Below are 20,041 nucleotides of genomic sequence, written 5' to 3' on the forward strand. Positions count from 1 at the left end.
CAACCTGAGCAAAAGATCCTCGACCGATGCGCAAGTAATCCGTATAACGAAATGCAAGTCCAGTCCTTAATCGGTCACGGTCCGAACATAAACTGTCCGCGTTCCCCGCGAATATTCAATAACCTATCCTTCTTCTATAATGGTGGAACCACCGTCTCAGCGTCCCTAGTTCATAAGTAGGTCAACCCAGTGATGCCCCTATGGGGCTTCGTCCCGGTTCGGCACCCCCTCTGTCCCCAACCGAACTCTGTGCAACCTGGAACCTGCACGTCCTGTATGATGCAGCATGTGCCAGTGGTGGGCCGAAACCGGCCTGTACCGCAGAGACGACCAATTACTACTTCCAAGTTCAACTTGTAACAACAGCCGCGGCATCAGCCGCAGCATCAACAACACGGTTGGGAGCTAACAGCCCGGCAGGTCTCACAAGCCTGGAGAAACGGAAGCATGTCTAGCTCCGGACCGAACCATGTCTTCCCCCGAAGCATCGCATGCACTGGAAAGCGCAAGCAACAACGCAAGTGATACTGACGTGGCGGGCTCGTGTGATACGAAGGGAAGAACGCCATCCCGTCCGCTAGCAGTGTAGTATGTACGGATTTACGAACAGCCGCGACAGCAAGTTAGCATCATCGCATCGCATCGCAACCGGTCGGCGTCAAGATATTGTATGAAACAAGCGCGATAAGCCAGGGGAAATCCTACCTGCTCCTCCCCCTCCATTCCAGTTATATCTTTCTGGGCAGGGAAGCCAAGCCAATCCAAATCAATGGCATTACCTCCCCCTATCCAGTCACAAAACCAAGTCTCTCCCCAGAAGCGGGAACTGCTCCCGCTACCCAATACAGCCTACCCTCCAAAAAGGGAAACCAGCCTAATGCAAAGCCAACGCAGCTCGCAGCGGTACATAGCCTGCCAATGCTCCAGTGATGGCTAGGGCTTCATGTACGCGGGTCGTAGTGCATGCATCCTGACGACTCGGTAACTGTTGATACTACAAGTACACGCGGGCTGAGTGTGTTCGCGAAATTCGCAAATGCACGTCCTGCAGATGGAGCAAGAGGCGTGATTTGTCGGGGTGAATGGGGATGATGATAGGTGCTATTGTAAGCACCGGGTAAACAGTGAAGATATCCGACTGAACTTTTTGATGTCAAGTTAAAGGACACCATGATATAACGGAGACTGTGTGGATTTAGTAACACTGGACAGAGAGCTAGCCGCGAGTAAATCATTTGCTGAGAGAACAAGCCAGTTAGTACTTAAACCGTCCTCGTGCGGCTAATGTGTGCAGATCAATTAAGTTTCGCAAAATCATGAGGGGTTGTCAAAGTCAGAGAGAGACATGAGGGTCATTGGAGAACAAAGTCAATACTGCCATACCATCAGCAATCAACTCGCAGGGGCAACATCCACTGTGAGAAATCCATCCTGGATCCAGGCAGGACATGGGTATCAGTCATATACTCCATCGAACCGTCCACATAACCACAGCAGCCATCCCACCATAACCTTCGATAAACTTCAAACAGTCTCAATATACCGTTTAAACTCCCTGCAAACTGTCAGAACACCTTCTACTCGTCTTCAACGAGCAGAACTGAAATGGGAACTTACCAATCCGTAACAGCTTCCTCCCAAACCCTAACCTCATGCTCCCTCGTCCCCCCAAAATGCTCCACAAACTCCTCCCCAAACACCTCCCTCGCTACACTGCCCTCCCTCACAAACCTCTCCGTCGCCTCCCTCAAACTTCTAGCCAACCTCGTCCCCTTGTTGTCCACATCCTGTCCCTTTCCCGAAGGCGGGCAAGGAATCTCCAATCTCTTCTCCACACCCCTGTACCCAAGCGCCAAAATCGCCGCAAGCACATAATGAGCGTTTGCGTCTGCCCCGGGAACGCGGATCTCGAACCGCGTGGCGGAGGGTTTGCATGTTGGCGGGGCAATTAGCCTGACGGAAGCGTCGCGGTGCTCCAGGCCCCAGGAGACGGTGACAGGAGCCCAGAAGTTCTCGACTAGACGTTTGTAGGAGTTAATTGTGGGAGCTAGGAGAGGCATCACGTCGGGTAGACCAGTCAGGACGCCGGCGAGGAAGTGCCGGCCTAGGTCGGAGAGGTAGGCTACGTCGGGGTAGGGAGGGAAGGGATCTTTCTTGCCGCGGTAGAGGAGGTTTTCGCCGCTCTGAGAGTCTACCAGTGAGAGGTGCATGTGTCCGCTGTTGCCGGGCAGTCCGTGTCTCGGCTTGGCCATGAAACATGGGGTAATCCCGTACTTTGTAGCGACGGCCTTCACAGTCAACTTGAACAGCGCCGCGCGATCGGCCATCTCCGCAGCATCGGTGAACTGCAACGCCGCTTCATAAACACCGGGCCCGCTCTCGGTATGCCAGCCCTCTAACGGGCACTGGAAATCGCGACATGCGTTGAATACCTCGTAATAGTAATCCTTATTATGCACAGGGCGCGTCAAGCTGTAACCGAACATACCCTCTGTCAGGGAGGGGAGAGCGTGCGGGGCATTGTCACGCAGGAAGGCAGCGACAGACGTACCCTCGGGGGCCTTAAACTGGTAGAACTCGTACTCGGCTAGGGGCATTTATTGTTAGGATGGAGGAAGTCGAATTGGGTGTAAGAGAGGAGGCGAGCGTACCTCCAGCTTTTGCCCCAATACCCTTGGCTTCCCACTTCTCTAATTGTGTCTTGAGCAGCCCGCGCGGACAGGCACATATGGGCTTCATCGTCTCCGGGTCATGGAAACTGACCAAGAAGAACGGGACGCCATCCTCCCAAGGAATCCTTCTGTAGCTGTCGAGGTCAGGGATGGCAATGATATCCCGGTAGCCGTTCTCCTTATTCGAAATGCTCAGCTCACGCAGGTATGTCATATCGTGCATATCCCAGCCGAATATGACGGAGCAGAAGCCAAAGCCGGTCTGGGCGATGGAGAGGAACTTGTCTTTAGAAACGATCTTGCCGCGTAGGATGCCATCGACGTCAAGGCCGGCTAGCTTGACGCATGTGTCGTTTTCTAGGATCTTTGGGAGGGATTCCACGGTTATGGGCATGTTGGTTGTTGGATCAGTGTTGAACTGTTTTTCGTAGTGTTGAACGGTGTTGAATGTGGAGATCGCAAGTGTTTGGTGGTAGGTTACTCTGCTGAGTCCACAGGCGTAGACGCGGGGTCGGGGAGTGACAACGCGTACACTCGAGAGATTGAGCCACAACAACAGCAAATCTATCTTTTGCTGACGAAGACAGCAACACTATCAAGCGAATGACAAAAGAAGTGGCAGAGGAACACCACAGCCCACCGATAGCAGCGTCGCGACGAGGTCAACGTCGGGGAGACCTGCTCGAAGTGGAAGCTGGGCCATGTGGGGCAAGACGGGCCAGCCAATAAGAACTCATCGAAGCTCTTGTGGGGTCATGCGTCATAGGCAGCGGCAGACAGATTGCAGTCCCCGCTGAATCTACCGATTGGTGTTCGGCTGAAGGTGTGGATGTGGATTCAACTTGAGATGTGGAAAGATGATGACAATTAGAACAAAGGAATGTTGCTGTGAGCTATCTTATCCAATTTCTGTTCGGTATTTGAGCAACATCTCCAGTCAAAAAGCATATACGCCTAGGAGCACAGCAACATAAGGGTTAGGGTTGACCGTGTAAGTCAGATTCATGTTGTCGATAAGCAACATTGAAGACTGCATAAGGGTTCAGGAGTGAATCCAGTTGCCAGCCGTTATAAGTCAATTCAGACGAACACTGTAGCTTCTATTCCAAAAGGCGAGCCTTTGACTAGAAAATTAAGGTAGGTAATCTCGAACGCTAAATGTCCTCCAGTGGGCCGCCGCTGGACCCGGACCCCCATCATCGGGCAGTTGTCGGCGCCGCGTGGCACGGGGCAACGGGGCGTCGAAGTGGGTTCGTAGGCGTCGTCCCCACGGTGACCTCTGTTTCCATCCAGCGTTATTGATGCAGCTGAGGATGCTCTCGTGACCTGAGTATGATCTGACCGCTTGTTAGTCAGGTAATTAGCTTGACAGAATCCGGAACGTTTTGGCTGGCTTTAGAGTGAAACATTGCGCTGGGGATCCCTTGGAGCTGTCCCAGGGTTGTTCTTTATCCAGGTCTTATCTGCGCTTATCAGTGCCGTTGCCCCTCACTCCCACCATCATCCGGCCCAAGTACAGTCACCAGCCGGGGTTCAACATCAAACAAGCTTCATCAGCCCTTCAACACCAGCACTCCATAACCTCAACAGTCCTTTTCTTGACCGAAAAAAAAAGAACAATGTCTGCTCCCCGTGGCCGTCTCGCTGGCAAGAACGCCGTCATCACCGGTGCCGCCGGGTAAGTTATCCCTATCCCTGTTCTGCCCCTGAGTATCACCACGGGATCGTCCCCGCTTTTCCTATCCACGAGCCCAAGGCATGAAGTCACTGACAAGGTGTAGTGGCATCGGCCTCGAAACCTCGATCCTCTTCGCCAAAGAAGGCGCCAACATCCTCATGGCCGATATCTCGGCCGAGGCTCTGGAGCGCGCTGTGGCCAAGGTGACGCAACTCGTCCCGAACCATGGACGTGTTGAGCCTATGGTACGCACCCCCTCTGCTCCCTCTCTTCCTCCCGTTTTCCCTCTCCTAACTTTTGTTCCAGGTTGTCGACGTCTCCAAAGAATCCGACGTCCAACACGCAGTAGAATACCTCGACGCCTGGGGCGGCCTCGATGTCATCTTCAACAACGCAGGCATCATGCACGCGCAAGACGGCGACGCCCTGTCCACGCCTGAGGCCATCTGGGACCTAACTCACAACATCAACGTTAAGGGCGTGTGGTACGGCTGCAAGCACGCTGTTTTGGCCCTCCGCCGGAACAAGAAGACCAAGGGGTCGATTATCAATACCGCGAGCGTGGTTGCCTTGGTTGGGTCGGCCACGCCGCAGCTGGCGTATACCGCCAGCAAGGGCGCAGTGTTGGCGTTGACAAGGGAGCTGGCCATTGTGCATGCTCGGGAGGGCTTCAGGTTCAATGCGCTTTGCCCAGCGCCGCTGAATACGCCGCTGCTACAAGACTGGCTTGGTGATGACCAGGCTAAGCGGCTGCGCAGGACGGTGCACTTCCCTACCGGCAGGTTTGGTGAGGCAGTTGAGCAGGCGCATGCGGTTGTGTTCCTGGCTAGCGACGAGAGCAGTTTCGTTAACGGGGCTGACTTCGTCGTGGATGGCGGTATGACCAAGGCCTATGTGACAGCAGAGGGGCCTGCGGCGCCGGCGCCGGTGAACAATGCCCTGAAGGACAAGCTGGACGAGTAGAGCTGTAAAGTACTTCACGACGATATGACTGTATATGGTGCGTTACGTTGAGATACCAAAGCTATTCCGTACCCAAAACGCCAATCATGCCTTTTTCTTATATATACAAACACTTCCTTTACACGAATTGATTTTCCGTATTACCCTCACCCATACTCTTGCTGCCCGAGCTACCGCTCTGAATGTGACCCAGCACAGCATCAACATAATTGGCACCGCTCCACTTCTGGTGCGTGAGCACATCGACACCGAGTTCCTTTTCCCGCTTCTGCACAAGGTCCACATACGCCTTCATGCCCTCCTCCTTGAACTTCCTAGCCAGCTCGCTGCTGATGGTAGCAGTCGAGTGCAGACCAGCCAAGCTGACGAGCTGCAGAACGAAGCCCTCCTTGGCAATGTCCCAGACGAAGCTCTTGAGTGTCTCCTCTGTGAAGCCGTGCGCCATCCAGTTGAACGAGGGCGACAGGTTGTAGACGAGCGGCTTGCCAGGGAACTTGTCGCGCACCGCGCGGCCCAGGTCACGGCAGACCTGAACATTCGGGTCGCCAGTCTCAACCCAGAGCATGTCGGCATACGGAGCGAAGGCCAGCGCACGCTTGGTGGCCGCAGCCATACCGTTCTTGAAGTGGTAGAAGCCTTCCCGAGTGCGTGGGACGTCCCAGGACCAATAGACAGGGTTGCCAGGGGTGACGGCATCGGCAAGAGCGCGGCGGGCGGTGATACCCATGTCACGGTCGGCGCGCACCTTAGCCAGGTACTCGTCAATCTTAGCCTGAGGAACACCGTTCCGCTCGAAATGGGCAACGGCAGCCTCGTCAAAGGTCACCAGCTTCGTCGACTTCACCCACTGCGCCTCGTAGGCGTCGATCTCAGCGCCAGAAGCGCCCTTGGCCTCCATCTCGGCGAGAGTCTCGGCGATGGAGCGGACCGAGGGATCAGCCACGCCGAGGATGAACTCGTGGTCGCGGACATCGATCGAGGACGACAGGAGCTTACCGCTCTCAGAGTCAGTACGGGCGATCACCAGGTTCTCGGTGCCCATCACATCCCACTGGAAGCGGACGGCCTTGAGCCGGTTGATGTGCTCGCTAGTCGGAACCAGCACCTTGCCAGCCAAGTGACCGCACTTCTTGCCGCCATGCATCTGGTCCTCGAAGTGGACAGCAGCCGCGCCGCTCTCGGCGAACAGCTTGGCCAGCTTCATGACGGCCGTCAGACCGCCGTGGCCAGTGTCACCATCAGCAACGATGGGACGGAAGTAGTCGATGTAGGGAGTCTTGGCGCGCTCCTCAGGGGTCATCTTGGACCGCAAGAACCAGTGCTTGCGGTCATGCATGCTCTGTGCTTTGAACAGGCGCTGCACCTGGTTGGGGACAGTGTTGTAAGGGTAGTCGCCAAAGTCGGGAGACACTTCATGGGTTGTCGTCAGCAGGGAAGAGCAAGCCCAGCCCGAGATGTACAGCACCTCCTGGTGGGGGGCCTGCTGGGTCATCTGCACAGGGTCGATAGCACCGAGAGTGTGGATGGGCTGGCCGGCAGCCATGCGTTCCTGAATGAGGTTCCACAGCTTGCGAGCCATGACCGAGCTGGGGTAACTCTGCTGCAGCGAGCCACGCTTGCTGACGACATCTGCCGCGGTCCAGTCGCGCTTGATACCGGCGAAGCGCGGAGATGCCCACCAAGCCTCGACCTGCTTGATCTGCTCCTGCATCAGGGCATCCTCGGCCGCGCCGGCCTTCTGCTGCTCGGGCAGCAGCTGGTAGGCCTCGGAGGGGAAGGACGTCGAGATGGGCGGCTCAACGGGAGGGAGAGAAGCCATCCTGGCGGTTGTCGAGAGAAGTCGGAGAGAGATGGGGGCAGTTGCTGGCCGGATCGGAGCCTTGAGGGCGGACAGCGGCCGGAAGGCCCGCCTGGGGACACGAGGGACGACGGAGCGGAGCATCAGGCGCTGATGGTAGCGGGTGAGTATCCCGCTGAGATGCTAGATGCCCTGGAATGTGGAGGGCAGCGAGGTCGAGGGCTGAGGGCAAGACGCGGAATGGATCTGGAAGCGAGGGTAAGAGGTGAGAAAATGATCACAAAACAATGATCACAAATCCAAAACCCAAGACAAGACTCCCAAACCGGACAAGGATGGTAATATGTAAGATCGACGGCGATGACGCCACTCGCGCTCCGACGAAATTACGAGGGCCGCAGTCGGCGAAGTCGCTGAGTCAAGACGAGGCTTTAGCAGCCCGGGGACCAGGAAGCTAGAAGATGCTTGGGGCCGGTGTCGCACTTCCCTATCGACGTCGCTCTCCTACTATGGAAAAAGTGGGCTGGTTGTTCTTTCTTACCCTCAATTGCCAATTGCCCTGGCTGTTGCCCTGGCACCTGCTCGCCGTTCGGGGATGTGGAACTTCACAAACCTGCTGCCGGCAGCTGGCAGCCACACAGGATGGAGCATGTGTTGAAGAAAGCACTCACAAGGAAAGAGGTTGACACGGCGAGCCGCGCGACGGCCCCACCCATCCAGCCTGCTGACCAACCGCAGGCCACTGCAAAGCCGAGGGCCATGCATGTGGTGTTATTGCCTTTGATTGGTCAATTGGCTTTCCCGCCCCCGCAGAACCGTTTGTCCGGGGAAACCATCGCTGAGGCGGGGCAACCACGGCTTTCCTCGGCTGAAAGCGTGACATCACGGTCAGGTTGGCCCCCTCAAGCTTGTGCGGGAGAATAGTAAGGGGAAACAGCTTGCGGTAAATGAGTAGGGTAAAGACTGTCAATCCACGCTGGACTTCGGTTGCAAAACCGTTGTAGAATATTGACATAGATTACCAGACTGGGCAGGCAGTGATCACTGATCAGCCCTCTGACCCGATCTCTGTGTCTCCCGGCCGTTTGGCAGCCAACAGACCCAAGCACAAGCAAAGCAGGCCACTGAGCCCAGTGCCTGCAGCCAGCTTCCCCGCGCCGCGCTCTAGCGGTCTCGGCTCAGCCCAGCCCTCCCTGGTCTCCAGCTCCCCCACGGACTGCAGCATCACCCGGACCCTACCCGAGTCCCTACAAAACGCCGTCTTCGGCCACCAAATAAACCGCCAGTGCTGCCGTAATTTTACTTATACCCCGTCTTCTCCAAGCAATCTGACTTGAGCCAGCTCAGCAGTCGCCAAGGTCTTCTCAAAGCGGCAGCCCATCCAGACCAGACTTATACACAAACATAATGGCTTCCAGCATCAGGACCACCCGCGCTCTTGGCGGTGCCCTGCGCGTACGTCTTCTCCCTCAGCATTATCATCATCTTCATCTCCGTCCTCAAAATGGCTAATAATGCTAACCCTGCGACCAGCCCGTCGTCGCTAGCGCCCGTGCGGCTGGCCGCCGGACCTACGCCACCGCTGAGCTCGACCTCAAGACCACGCTCAAGGAGATCATCCCCGAGAAGCGCGAGCTCCTCAAGAAGGTCAAGGCCCACAGCGACAAGGTCATCGGCGAGCTCAAGGTCGAGAACACCATTGGCGGCATGCGCGGCCTCAAGTGCATGGTCTGGGAGGGCAGTGTGCTCGACGCCAATGAGGGTATCCGCTTCCACGGCCGTACCATCAAGGACTGCCAGAAGGAGCTGCCCAAGGGCAAGACCGGCACTGAGATGCTGCCCGAAGCCATGTTCTGGCTGCTTCTGACCGGCAAGGTGCCTTCGGTCAACCAGGTCCGGCAGTTCTCCCGGGAGCTCGCTGAGCAGGCTCAGCTGCCCGAGTTCGTCAACAAGATGATCGACAACTTCCCCAAGGACCTGCACCCCATGACCCAGTTCGCCATCGCCGTCTCAGCCCTCAACCACACCTCCAAGTTCGCCAAGGCCTACGAGAAGGGCCTAAGTAAGGCTGACTACTGGGAGCCTACCTTCGACGACTGCATCAGCCTGCTGGCCAAGCTGCCCACCATCGCTGCTAAGATCTACCACAACACCTACAAGGGCGGCGGTGCTCTTCCCGGCGAGGTCGATCTGGAGCAGGATTGGTCTTACAACTTTGCTGCCATGCTCGGCAAGGCCGGCAAGGAGAACGAGGACTTCCAGGACCTGCTCCGTCTCTACCTCGCCCTCCACGGTGACCACGAGGGTGGCAACGTCTCTGCCCACACCACTCATCTGGTCGGCAGCGCCCTCAGCGACCCCTTCCTGAGCTATAGTGCCGGTCTCCAGGGTCTGGCTGGTCCTCTCCATGGGTAGGTTCCGCTTCATCAGATGCTCCAGGTTGTTCATCCGCTAACAGTTTGTAGTCTCGCCGCTCAGGAGGTGCTCCGCTGGATCCTCCAAATGAAGGAGGCCATCCCGGAGAACTACACCGACGAAGATATCCGCAACTACCTCTGGCAGACCCTCAACAGCGGCCGTGTCGTGCCCGGCTACGGCCACGCCGTCCTGCGCAAGCCTGACCCGCGCTTCGAGGCCCTTATGGACTACGCCGCCTCCCGCCCACGCATCGCTGCCGACCCCGTCTTCCAGCTCGTCCTGCGCAACTCCAAGATTGCCCCTGAGGTCCTCAAGGAGCACGGCAAGACCAAGAACCCCTACCCGAATGTCGACTCGTCGTCCGGTGTCCTCTTCCACCACTACGGCTTCACTGAAACCCTGTACTACACCGCCACCTTCGGTGTCTCACGTGGTCTTGGCCCGCTCGCTCAGCTCATCTGGGATCGTGCTCTGGGTCTGCCCATCGAGCGGCCTAAGAGCATCAACCTTCAGGGTATCCTGGATCTGGTTGAGGGGAAGTAAGTGTGTAGTGTGATAGGAGAGTGGTGTGTAGTAGGATGTGTATGTATATTATGTGCTGTTATCATGTTGATCATGACGTTTTGTTGGGTTTAAGTGACGGGTTGTGTTTAGGAAGAATGTATTTTTGGGCATGAAACTTGTGCCATGGCTTTGTGACTTGATAAGTGACGTCAGGGTGGCTGATTGTTGAGAAGCTGTGCCACTCTTGCCATCAGGGATTCACGGGCTCATGAGAAAAACAACACAGACCGGTAAGTTGAGATCAGTCAATTGGCTGAAAAAAAAAACAAGATGAGTTTTCATTGTCGTCGCTGTAAGAACAGGGGTAAGGCAAAAGGTAAAAGCAAGTAAACTCCTAGAATCCGTCTGGAAGAGTGAACTGGAGGGACTGAGAAAGGAACTTCGGGGACATCTCGCTCACCGTCTCTCATGATGTCTGCAAAATAAGCTTCAGCACTGAACTTTCAGCTCAAAACATCTATGAGATGCAGGCCAAGAGGCATAGATTGCCCTGTACCAAAGCCACTGCTCATGTGAGCATCTTCGGGCCCTTTACCTCCTTCCCGCTTCATGTGACGTACTTGATGACGGAAGAAGAGTAAACCGGGAGGGCTCAGAGAAAACGTTTCCGCCTTTGCATGCATGAACCACTCCGCAGTATCCTGCAGCGACCGCTCCGCATTTCATCTATTTTCCCCTCCTTACCCAGCCCAGGACCCCTCTCCTACCATAGAGATGCGGGGAAAGGAGAAAAAGGTCAGGCCTTTCGGGAACGAACCGAGAAGAGGATGTGAACGATGCTATATTTGTAGACAGAGGACCACCTGGCTGGAGCCAAGGGGAGGCAAACATGCGGGTTCAACGTGTCTTGGGTGTGGCGCCGCGGGCCGAGGGGGGCACAGCCGCTTGGTTTGGGTGGAAATGGGAGTTGGATGTGGGTTTGGGTTGTGCGGGTGAGTTGATTGGCACCCCTCGAGTTGTATCTTGAGGGAACTCAATAGTGGTTTGCTCAGTTGTAGCAAATTCTTACTCAAATTTATGACACTCTTGTTTGTCAGAAATATATCAACTCACCTCAGGCCTTGCAGGCGCTTAGATAGCCGAAAGGAGGACAAAAGAATAAAGAATATCTGACAGATTACCCCCCCCCCTCGTGACCTCAAGTAGAGAACTCACCAAAGCTTCTATCTTTAGAAGCCTTCTAGACCCCTTCTCGACAGCAACCCAAGACGTCGGATTCCAAGACCCCGCCTCCGGTGCCTGGATGGCAAATCCAGGTACGTGGACGCCGACTAGTGCAGGAACGGGAAACATCTCCGCATGGCAAGCCAGCGATCACCCGTTATTGCAGCAATTCAGTGCTGTTGGGCACAAGGTCGGAGATCTCGCGCTTGTTGGAGGAAAGGTACGTACTACTGCGAGCTGCCCCAGGGTTTTAAATAGCCTAGGGGGTTGTTAAGCTCAAGAAAGTTGGTGGCTGGGTGGTAAAGACTTGATTCCGTCTACTTCATCAAGTGTTTGTCATAACTGCGTTGTCAATGTAGATAAATAAATGGAGTAGTAATTGACTCTAGAGCTCTATGCATGTCATCATCGAAGCCCTCCATCCCAGTCGGGATACAACCAGACGTCCCTCTCTGACAATATAGAACACAGGTTACTCACCTAGGTAGAGAAAGCCAAAATCACCCTACTCGATGCCAACATGGTTACACCACTCTTAAAGTATCCGGGTTCTTTTTTCTGCTTGTCTGGCCGTTAGGCTAGAGGGTAGTGACATACCCCTCCGGTTAATCTATTCTGCTACTATTCTTAGATCTGTATATAGTATATAGAATGACTGTCAAGGTACCATGAGAACGTTGCGGTATCGAGCTAGGCAGTGCCCGGTACCAGAGAGGCAGATTTCCCCAGTTGGTCAGAGAAGCGAGCGAGGACGGATGGTTCGTATCGAGCAGAGCTAGAGGATACTAGAAGACTTAGGGAAGGTGAAAATCCTAACAGCTGAGGAATGGAATCTAGATGTCTTTGCTGATGCTGAGCTGTGGCAAACTAGGAGCCTCGCTGCAGGTTCATGCAAGTGGTTGCCATTGAGACCTTCGAGAGCTTGCTTGAACAGGAGCCTCAAGTCGTTCTTACGGTCTTGGTGAGCACTCGGTACCCGGATTCCGGGCTGCCGGCCATCGTCAAGAGTGCGGGGAACTAGATTTTACTCAACCCCTCAGCAAACATAGATAACGCCCCGTCGTCGTCAGGAATGACGCTTAACGCCAACCCTATGTTGGCACCTATCCAAATAAACAGCCTGAACATTAACAACTTCGAAACAGAGCTGTCCATTGCTCTCGCTCTAACCTGAGAGCATAGAATGGTCCATCGACGGGACTTGATTGTCCGAAGTACCTGCCATTGGTGGAACCCTAGCCCTGTCGCCAGGTTAACTGAGGTTGCATCGGGGATGCTGATCCTGGATGCGAACCATGGAACGTTGAGACATGCGCCGAGCCTCCAACGACAAGAGAGAAGAACATTTCTATCGATCGAAAAACTCTTTTGACAATGGATATAGAGTATATAGGAAACAAAATTGTTCCCATTGGCTCGTGTGCGATAATAAACATTACCGGAAGAATTGCAGCCCTTTTCTACGGCCAAAACTTCGTGTTCGCAGCCAGTTGCCAAACTTACCTGAGCAGGTAAACTTCGGAGTTTGATGTTCCTCACCCCGCGGAACAGGATAAACAAAACGTTTGGTCCTTGGCTACGCCAGGCAGGGGCTGGTTAATCCAGGGTACGAAAAACGGCTGATTGACAGTTGTCCACAGCGATGTCACCGAACTGTTCCGGCTCGCGCAACAGACAGCTTGGCAGTTCGAAATGCTCGTCTTGTTCCCGAGCCATCAACGAGATCGCTTGCTTTCTCTCGCCATCTGCACAATTTCCCAGTAAGCTGCAGAACATACCGCATGACCTCACCATCTACAGCCGCATCAATCACAGACCACAGCGACCTAAGCCCTCTGCCTGATCGAAGACACCGAGGTTTAGCAAGATGCCGTCGACATCCGGAGTGAGCCCCCCTCGAGAGACGTTTTGTGGGGGGCTCAATTAAGCTTAATAACGACCCCTGGCGGACCCAAATAGGAAACAAAAATAGAAACGTTGTTGAATCTGGAAGTGGGGTAGCCCAACTGCTCCGGCTTTCCCTTTGATGAGTTCTCGATGAAGACGGGATTGGGGTCCAGTAGAGAAACAGGCAAGATCTTACCAATGCTTGCCTAGTAGTCTTACCTTAAGAAGCTGATTTAGTAATTCTTGCATGAGATCGATCAAGACATGCTCGAGAATAGCAACTTAGTCTAGTTGTCGCTGTCTTCTAGTCTGCCCCAATGTCAGTCAGCATTCTGGTTCCGGACGACGCTAGCACAGGCAAAATGCATGTTCCCCATGCACAAAGCCCAAGAACCGTTAAACCCGACGACAAGCGGCATCAATCAGCGACCTTAGCTTGATCGGAACCACAAGAAGGCAACTGACATCACCTCGACACCACCGTTTCTATAAAAAGAACTCCCACGACAGGATACCGGCGCCTCCACACAACATAACCCCCCTCATGAACGGTAACGAGAGTCTCGGCGCGGAGCCAAACACCACGTCAGTTGCAGGAAAGCCCCACGGGAAGCAGCGAATTGTAGTGGCAATGGCACGCTGGTGAGGCGAGCTATAAAGGCCGTGTGGTCCCGAGTTAATATATTCTTCATTTATCCTTCACTTCTTCCGTAAATTTGGCGCGACACCGCGAGAGCCACTGAACCAAACATTCGGCAGCAGTGCAGCAGACACAGGGCCAGCGAACGCAACGCGAGAGGAACAGAGTGCAGAGCCTTTCTGAATCGGTAATACTGCCAGTGACGGCGCCGAGGTGCTTGTATCTTGACGATGAAACCCGGGCAAGCAGAGTGCAGTGAGACGCTGGCATGACTTCCTAGAACAGAAGGGCCGGCGAGACGAGACGTTGCGAGGTCGACTCTCGTGGAGAGATGCATTCTTGGAACTCGTCGTGCCTATCCCGGGCCCCGGAGAGGCGGATGGCGGATGCAGCAATCTGTCGAGCGAATTAACCCATGAACACTATACTACTCGCCAAGGGGATGGTACTCTCTCAGTTGCAGCACAAGGCTAGCCGCGACGCAACTTCGCCATTCAGCTTGACTCTCTGCCTGCCTACCTCCGCACACGCAGAACGGGAAGATGCGGCCGTGTTCCAGTCTCGGAAGTGGAGGAGCATCCGTCGATGGGCAATGGAACGGATAAGGCCATCGTGACGGGGTGAAGGTTGAGGGGGTGTGGTGGGCGTGGCAGTCGAACCGGGCACCGGGAGAACGGGGAGCGGGGAGGTTGGGATAGGCGGGAAGAAAAGATATAAAGCAGCAAGATCTCAACGACAATGTCAGTCGTTCTCGCTCTCATCAGCAGCAGCTTCAGCAAAGCAGCCTTTCGAAAGCCTTTCAGCCTCAGAAACTCACTCTCACATCAATACCTCGAGTCTAGACTTCGAAAACACATTAGTCAAAATGCGTTTCACCGCCGCCGCCGCTCTCGTCCTCCCTGTCCTCGCCGCCGCGAGCCCCATCGCCAACCCCAGTGTTGTCCCCGATGGCTGGGCCGATACTCCGGACCCGAACGACATCCAGATCGTCAGCGCCACTTTCTCCGGTAGCGGCTGCCCTCAGGGCTCTGTCTCGACCAGCATCTCTCCTGACAAGACTGTAAGTGGCCTGGGTTCAAAGAATGTAGCGAGATGAGCAGGAGCTGACAAAAACAGGTCATCACCTTCGGTTTCGACAAGTTCCAGACCTACATCGGCCCCGGCACTACGATTGCCGACCGCACCAAGAACTGCCAGCTGCACCTGAACCTGAAGGTGAGCACATCTTCATGAAGAGTCTTACAAAACAAGCTGACAACCCTCAGTACCCTGGCGGCTTCCAATTCGCGGTCGTCGAGTCGACTTACCACGGCTACGCCCTCCTGGAGGAGGGTGTCACCGGCACCTTCTTCAGCACTTACTACTTCTCTCAGGACGCTAAGGCGACCACCACCACCCAAACCACCATCACGGGCGGCGGCATCTGGGCGGCCGGTCAGGTCTACACCAAGTCGGACAAGATCCCGACGGCCAGCTACATCTACTCGCCTTGCGGCGCCAGCGGCATCCTCAACATCAACAACCGCATTGCCCTCACCTCGACCAACCCCAACGCTTTCGGCATGATCACCGACGACGACGCTACCATTGCCTTCACTCAGCAGCTCAACATTGCTTGGCGCAGGTGCTAAACGCCTTGAAGGCACTGGCGCTAGAACTCAGGATGCCCGGCAGCGGTGGAGTGCTAGCGTAAGGTTCGGGGAAGGGTTGTTGAGAATGGCTCGCGGTTTGCTCGCTCCTGAGAAGGAGTAGACTGCGTATGGCAAAAGAAAAGGCGGGCTGAATGGCCGAGCCGAAGTGATTACAGGACGCTTGATCGCCGGGAACGGTTTCGGTGTCAAAGCGGTCCTGAACAAGAACTTTTCCTCTTATTTTTCCAATTTTTCCCTGTGGATATTTCCAAGTTTGTTTGTGAATAGCAAGTCAATCAAGCCTTTTTCCCTTTATTAATGCTTTTTTTGCTTTCTTTGAGTGACGTGACTCATGGTCAAAATCCAGAGGGAGTATCATCAGGTATCTTAGACCTTATCTCCGCCCGGAACCGAACCTGCCCGTTCATGCAAAGGATCGCCAAAAAACGGCAGTGTTCCTGACTCCAAACGCTTGCAGCGCGAAGCGAGGCTGCAGATTCGGTTCCCTGTAATGATTGATATTCCAAACGGGATATCTCAGGCAAGCAACGTCGTACTTTGCCGGTGGTGGCAAAACTCTTGAATCCCAGGACAACCAGCTGCATCTGCGCCTGAATTGCCGGATCAGGATACCTACTCTTGAGGTGAACAAAGGTATGCGAAAGACGGCTGGTTTTGAGTTCCGAAGAAGGTTATCTCGATCTGGCCGGTCGTTGTAGGGTCTGGTTGCAAGGTTAATAGGTAGGGAGAGAGGAGGTCTTCAGCAGCCAATCGTGGAACCCAATCAAAGCCCTCAAATGTCTCAGACCCCCGCATTTCCCGCAGAAAAATCCGTAACTGCAATCCAGATCCGATGTCCAAGAACTTGCGAGTGTGATGCTTAGTCAAGAACAACGATTGGCCAGCCAGCAAGGTTGCAACGTTGCCTGTGTAACGTGATCGGATCAGCAAGACTGCAGCCCAGCGAGCGCATTTTGAAGTATGTGAGAGAGTGTGAGTGTGTGTCATCATGCAGCCCACATGCAAAGATGGCTCATTGGATGTAGGAACTCCGACCCAGTGAGACATGCAGCTGCAACAATCTGTACATATGTATAAGAGGTGACTTCATCCGATACCGCGTTAGGTGCACGTCGTCCACGCAAGGCAATTACGATTCACATGGACGGCATTTCATCAACTGTGATGGGCGTCGTTGTGGCAGCCGATGTTTGTTGGCTTGGGTCCAGTGAAACACAAAACGAAGACTCCCTGAAATGACCCCCTTGCCGTTCCGTGTCATTGATTCAGCCAGAGCCCAAAATCCAGAATATTGGAGATTCACAGTCCCAACATAGACGTCATCAAACCGGCGGCGTGCAAGATCATCGCCTCTCCTTCCAGTTCAAGAATCTGGGAGCCTGCGGGGGACTGGAGAAGTGTCGATGAGTAATGAGCGGCCAGGGTCAGTCAGGGTACGCAACCCGAATTGGCCAGTGGTCGGTGAAGCGGTTGCCTGTTCCAGCATTGTGGTTCAGCCCATGATCATCCCGTCTTGTCGGTGTCACTGGGCTCGCTTCTGTGAGGGGAGGCAATAGTGCTGGTCAATAATGCATGAAAGAGACAAACGACCAGTTTTAGGAAGGTTAATTGGAGATCTGAAGTTGCAAGGAGAGAGAGTTTCGTTTCTACAGATTTTGGTGCTCTCTCCATGTGAAGTCGAACCGAGTTTGCGGTCCGAGACGGGAAGAGAGCAATCACTCCACCTTTCCTGTTTGTCTACCGGGAAGAACCGGGAGAGAGCAGCACTTGGAACAAGCGAGCTGCCGGCTTGAAACACGCCGCTCTCGAAGCATGTATGTTTCGTCGGCCGAACTGCATTACATTCCAGTCTCAGCTTCTTCCTCCCACTGAGATACAGGGCGTGTCACGCACGAACATTCGATTCCTGCACAACATCACGATATCCACCTTAACAAAAATATTATTTCAGCACACTAACCTTGAAATAAAATGGAAAGCTCCATACCCTATCAAAAAAAGTCCCAGGAACACTGCTCTCGTAACGGCAGCGAAGGAGCACAGAGGCAGAGCAGAGAAGACGGAGAAAAATCCGACCACTCAGAATTCACTCTCAAGAGACCCAAAATGGCCGGTGGATCTACCAACAGCATGGTGTCCAATCGGCGATGAGTCCGGTAAACCCACTTTTGTCACCATCCCCACTAACTTTGCTGTTACTCCACACTTACCCCACTCCATTTGTTCTGTCGGGACCGACTGGCCAGTCAGCAATTCTGGACCTACACCAGAGCATGCACGCTGGTTCTTTGGCCTGGAGCTCCACACGTTCTGGATCTTCTGATGCCAGCGCTGGCAATGCGGGAACGAGCTCTTGCAGGTCTTGGGAGGTCCCAGTGCTTGGGAACTTTTGTGGTTCCCTTTGTTGTCACGATCACTATGCTTGCTTTCTTGTTCTTGCTTCCTGGGACTGGAAAACAACCACCATCATCAGTTAATAGCAGATGATGGACGATAATACTATGGCAGATATCCATGATGAGTTGCCGAATTTACCTGAGAGATAACGACAAGTCGAGGGATGCAGGCAGGAAAGAGAAGAAATTGCCATCAATCATGGTTCTCGCTTCCACGGTTTGAAAGCAAACCACCAGAGAGGCCCAACATCAGCTGGACTGCGCAGTAATGTCGGCATTTCGTTTAAGAAAGCGACTGCCGACCCCAGACCTGAGTGGGAAAAGCGCGTAATGCCGAAGCAATGCTGTGCAGTGCTGCCAAAGCCACAAAGCAACGGGCCGAGGGAGAGCCCACTTCACTGGGCGCCAGGTGATTTGGGTGCTGCTGAACGCTTGCATTCGCATATTCTTGCCTGCAGAGTATGTATAATGCTTGCGAATAAGGCATAATATCCTATGCTGCAGTACTTAATATTCCAAATTCTGCACGAAACATAGGCCGAGACGAGTCGACACGACCCCAGACCCCCAAATCGTCGGGATCTCCGTGTCCAGATCGCTGGGACATGAACGAAAGGGCCCAGTAAAGGGGCCGAGATGCTTGCTTTGGCCCTCGAGGATCCTGGCTGTGTCCCGAAGCTTTGGTTCTGGACGCCGCTCACGTCCCAAGGGACTGGGCGATGGGTCCCGGAAGTGTTTCCTGGAAGTAGAAGCAGGCATCTTGGTGTCTTCTTGGTGTCCGGTGGCTGCTCCAGGCCCCATGCTCCTGGTGCTTGTGCCCGAGCCAGCAACAGCCAGCAACCGCACACGTTTTTCCAGGGGTTCCAGCTTGTTAATATTCTGGGTGTGCATTTGGAGGTATCACGAGGCCCAGAGAAGTGGTTCATCCACGCCACGCAGTGCTTCTGCTTCATTGCATTATATCTGCATTTTGATCTGATGTGGTATCACAGATCACCGATCTTTCTGATCTGTTCCGACACCACGGTTACGGAAGCCTTTCCCCTCGGCGCAGGTTTCCTTTTCGAGAGCCCATCGACACCGACGCAATGGTTTTGTTCTTTTTCTGTTGTCCACTGGCCATGCTGCACGTCGCCCAATCAAGCAAGTCTCGCCAGCTGGGGGACTTTTGCTGGAGCCAACTGGCTGGAATGTCCCGAGCCAGAGCCCTGCTCTGTCATCCATTTTCTTGGGTCAAGTGGGCGTCACCCTGCCACACCCTAGACTGAATTGTGGAGCATACGGGGGCCTCTGGCAGGGGCTCCATAAGGCGCCGAGGATACGTCGGCGGTGATATACAAGTGTCCGCATTTCCTCTTCGTTGCGGCTCTTGTGGTTCACGTTTCGTTTGTCATCATCGACTTCGACGTTGGACGTTTGTCGATTCAGCCACGGAAACATCAAACAGCAAAGCTGAAACGGCCGTGAGCCTGTTCGGAAGTCAACGTTGCAACCAGACGCCCGCTGCTGTCATCGAAGACATACCCAACACCACTGGCCGCACATCCTGCTTCGTCGCTCGCTACTACCACACTTCCAACAAAACACAACCAACATGTGCAACTTCATCCAACGAGAATATGACTGCGGCCACTTCCGCTGGATCGCCTCCAAGTGGTGTCGCGCCTACACAATAACCCACAAGCGGTGTCCGCCCGACGTCACACACTTTGAGTGGTATGCATCCTCTTCCCATCTTTCTATTCTCTTTTTTTCGGAGAGCCTTGGAGATTGTGTGTGCGGTCTTCAGCATGGTTGCCGCCCACATGGATGCCAGCAGCAAGGCTCGGTGCCTTAGGTACCCTGCCGTCTCGCTGTGTGCCCAAATCCGTGCATGCGCGCGGGATGCAGCAGCCCGCAAGGTTACGGTACACACAAGCGCCAAGCTGCACGTGGGCAAGCCACGCACGCTGACAGACCTCCTCGGATGTTCTCCCCTTGACACTTCTCAAGACTTTGGAAAGAGAAGCAGCTATGCTGACTGTGCATCGCGCTCATATGCAGTGTTGATACCATCTGCGGAGACTGCAAGGCCAAGCAGCGCCCTCCCGTACCGTGGGAGAACCTTATCATGCGCCACAATAACCGCTGGGGGTTGTGAATGATATCATATCGACATTGCGATATTAAGGGGGGGATATCGTCAGCCTCACTGCCCCAATACCGAGAG

The 20,041-nt window shown here is 54.4% G+C and overlaps 6 protein-coding genes across 6 annotated transcripts; 4 read left to right on the forward strand and 2 right to left on the reverse strand.

Moving 5' to 3' along the window:
• Nucleotides 1-1,613: 1,613 nt before the first annotated feature.
• CTHT_0010780 (glutamine synthetase-like protein) lies at nucleotides 1,614-3,066 on the reverse strand (the record flags this gene model as incomplete). The annotated part of the gene is made up of 2 exons (XM_006691536.1): nucleotides 1,614-2,587; nucleotides 2,652-3,066. 2 exons carry the CDS (start codon nucleotides 3,064-3,066, stop codon nucleotides 1,614-1,616), a joined length of 1,389 nt encoding a protein of 462 aa, XP_006691599.1.
• A 1,225-nt stretch (nucleotides 3,067-4,291) lies between these two features.
• On the forward strand, nucleotides 4,292-5,313 carry CTHT_0010790 (putative short-chain protein; the record flags this gene model as incomplete). Its single annotated transcript, XM_006691537.1, has 3 exons — nucleotides 4,292-4,350; nucleotides 4,454-4,595; nucleotides 4,657-5,313. The coding sequence occupies 3 exons, from the start codon at nucleotides 4,292-4,294 to the stop codon at nucleotides 5,311-5,313; spliced, it is 858 nt and encodes a 285-aa protein (XP_006691600.1).
• A 118-nt stretch (nucleotides 5,314-5,431) lies between these two features.
• CTHT_0010800 (2-methylisocitrate lyase-like protein) lies at nucleotides 5,432-7,132 on the reverse strand (the record flags this gene model as incomplete). Its single annotated transcript, XM_006691538.1, has 1 exon — nucleotides 5,432-7,132. One exon carries the CDS (start codon nucleotides 7,130-7,132, stop codon nucleotides 5,432-5,434), a length of 1,701 nt encoding a protein of 566 aa, XP_006691601.1.
• Nucleotides 7,133-8,518: 1,386 nt separating this feature from the next.
• Nucleotides 8,519-10,072, forward strand: CTHT_0010810 (citrate synthase-like protein; the record flags this gene model as incomplete). The annotated part of the gene is made up of 3 exons (XM_006691539.1): nucleotides 8,519-8,566; nucleotides 8,645-9,522; nucleotides 9,577-10,072. The coding sequence occupies 3 exons, from the start codon at nucleotides 8,519-8,521 to the stop codon at nucleotides 10,070-10,072; spliced, it is 1,422 nt and encodes a 473-aa protein (XP_006691602.1).
• Nucleotides 10,073-14,649: 4,577 nt separating this feature from the next.
• On the forward strand, nucleotides 14,650-15,415 carry CTHT_0010820 (uncharacterized protein; the record flags this gene model as incomplete). The annotated part of the gene is made up of 3 exons (XM_006691540.1): nucleotides 14,650-14,844; nucleotides 14,901-14,999; nucleotides 15,050-15,415. The coding sequence occupies 3 exons, from the start codon at nucleotides 14,650-14,652 to the stop codon at nucleotides 15,413-15,415; spliced, it is 660 nt and encodes a 219-aa protein (XP_006691603.1).
• A 4,011-nt stretch (nucleotides 15,416-19,426) lies between these two features.
• On the forward strand, nucleotides 19,427-19,972 carry CTHT_0010830 (uncharacterized protein; the record flags this gene model as incomplete). The annotated part of the gene is made up of 2 exons (XM_006691541.1): nucleotides 19,427-19,548; nucleotides 19,876-19,972. The coding sequence occupies 2 exons, from the start codon at nucleotides 19,427-19,429 to the stop codon at nucleotides 19,970-19,972; spliced, it is 219 nt and encodes a 72-aa protein (XP_006691604.1).
• Between the last annotated feature and the right edge of the window lie 69 nt (nucleotides 19,973-20,041).

This window comes from Thermochaetoides thermophila, assembly GCF_000221225.1.
Source record: "Thermochaetoides thermophila DSM 1495 unplaced genomic scaffold scf7180000011814, whole genome shotgun sequence".
Lineage (NCBI taxonomy): Eukaryota > Fungi > Ascomycota > Sordariomycetes > Sordariales > Chaetomiaceae > Thermochaetoides > Thermochaetoides thermophila.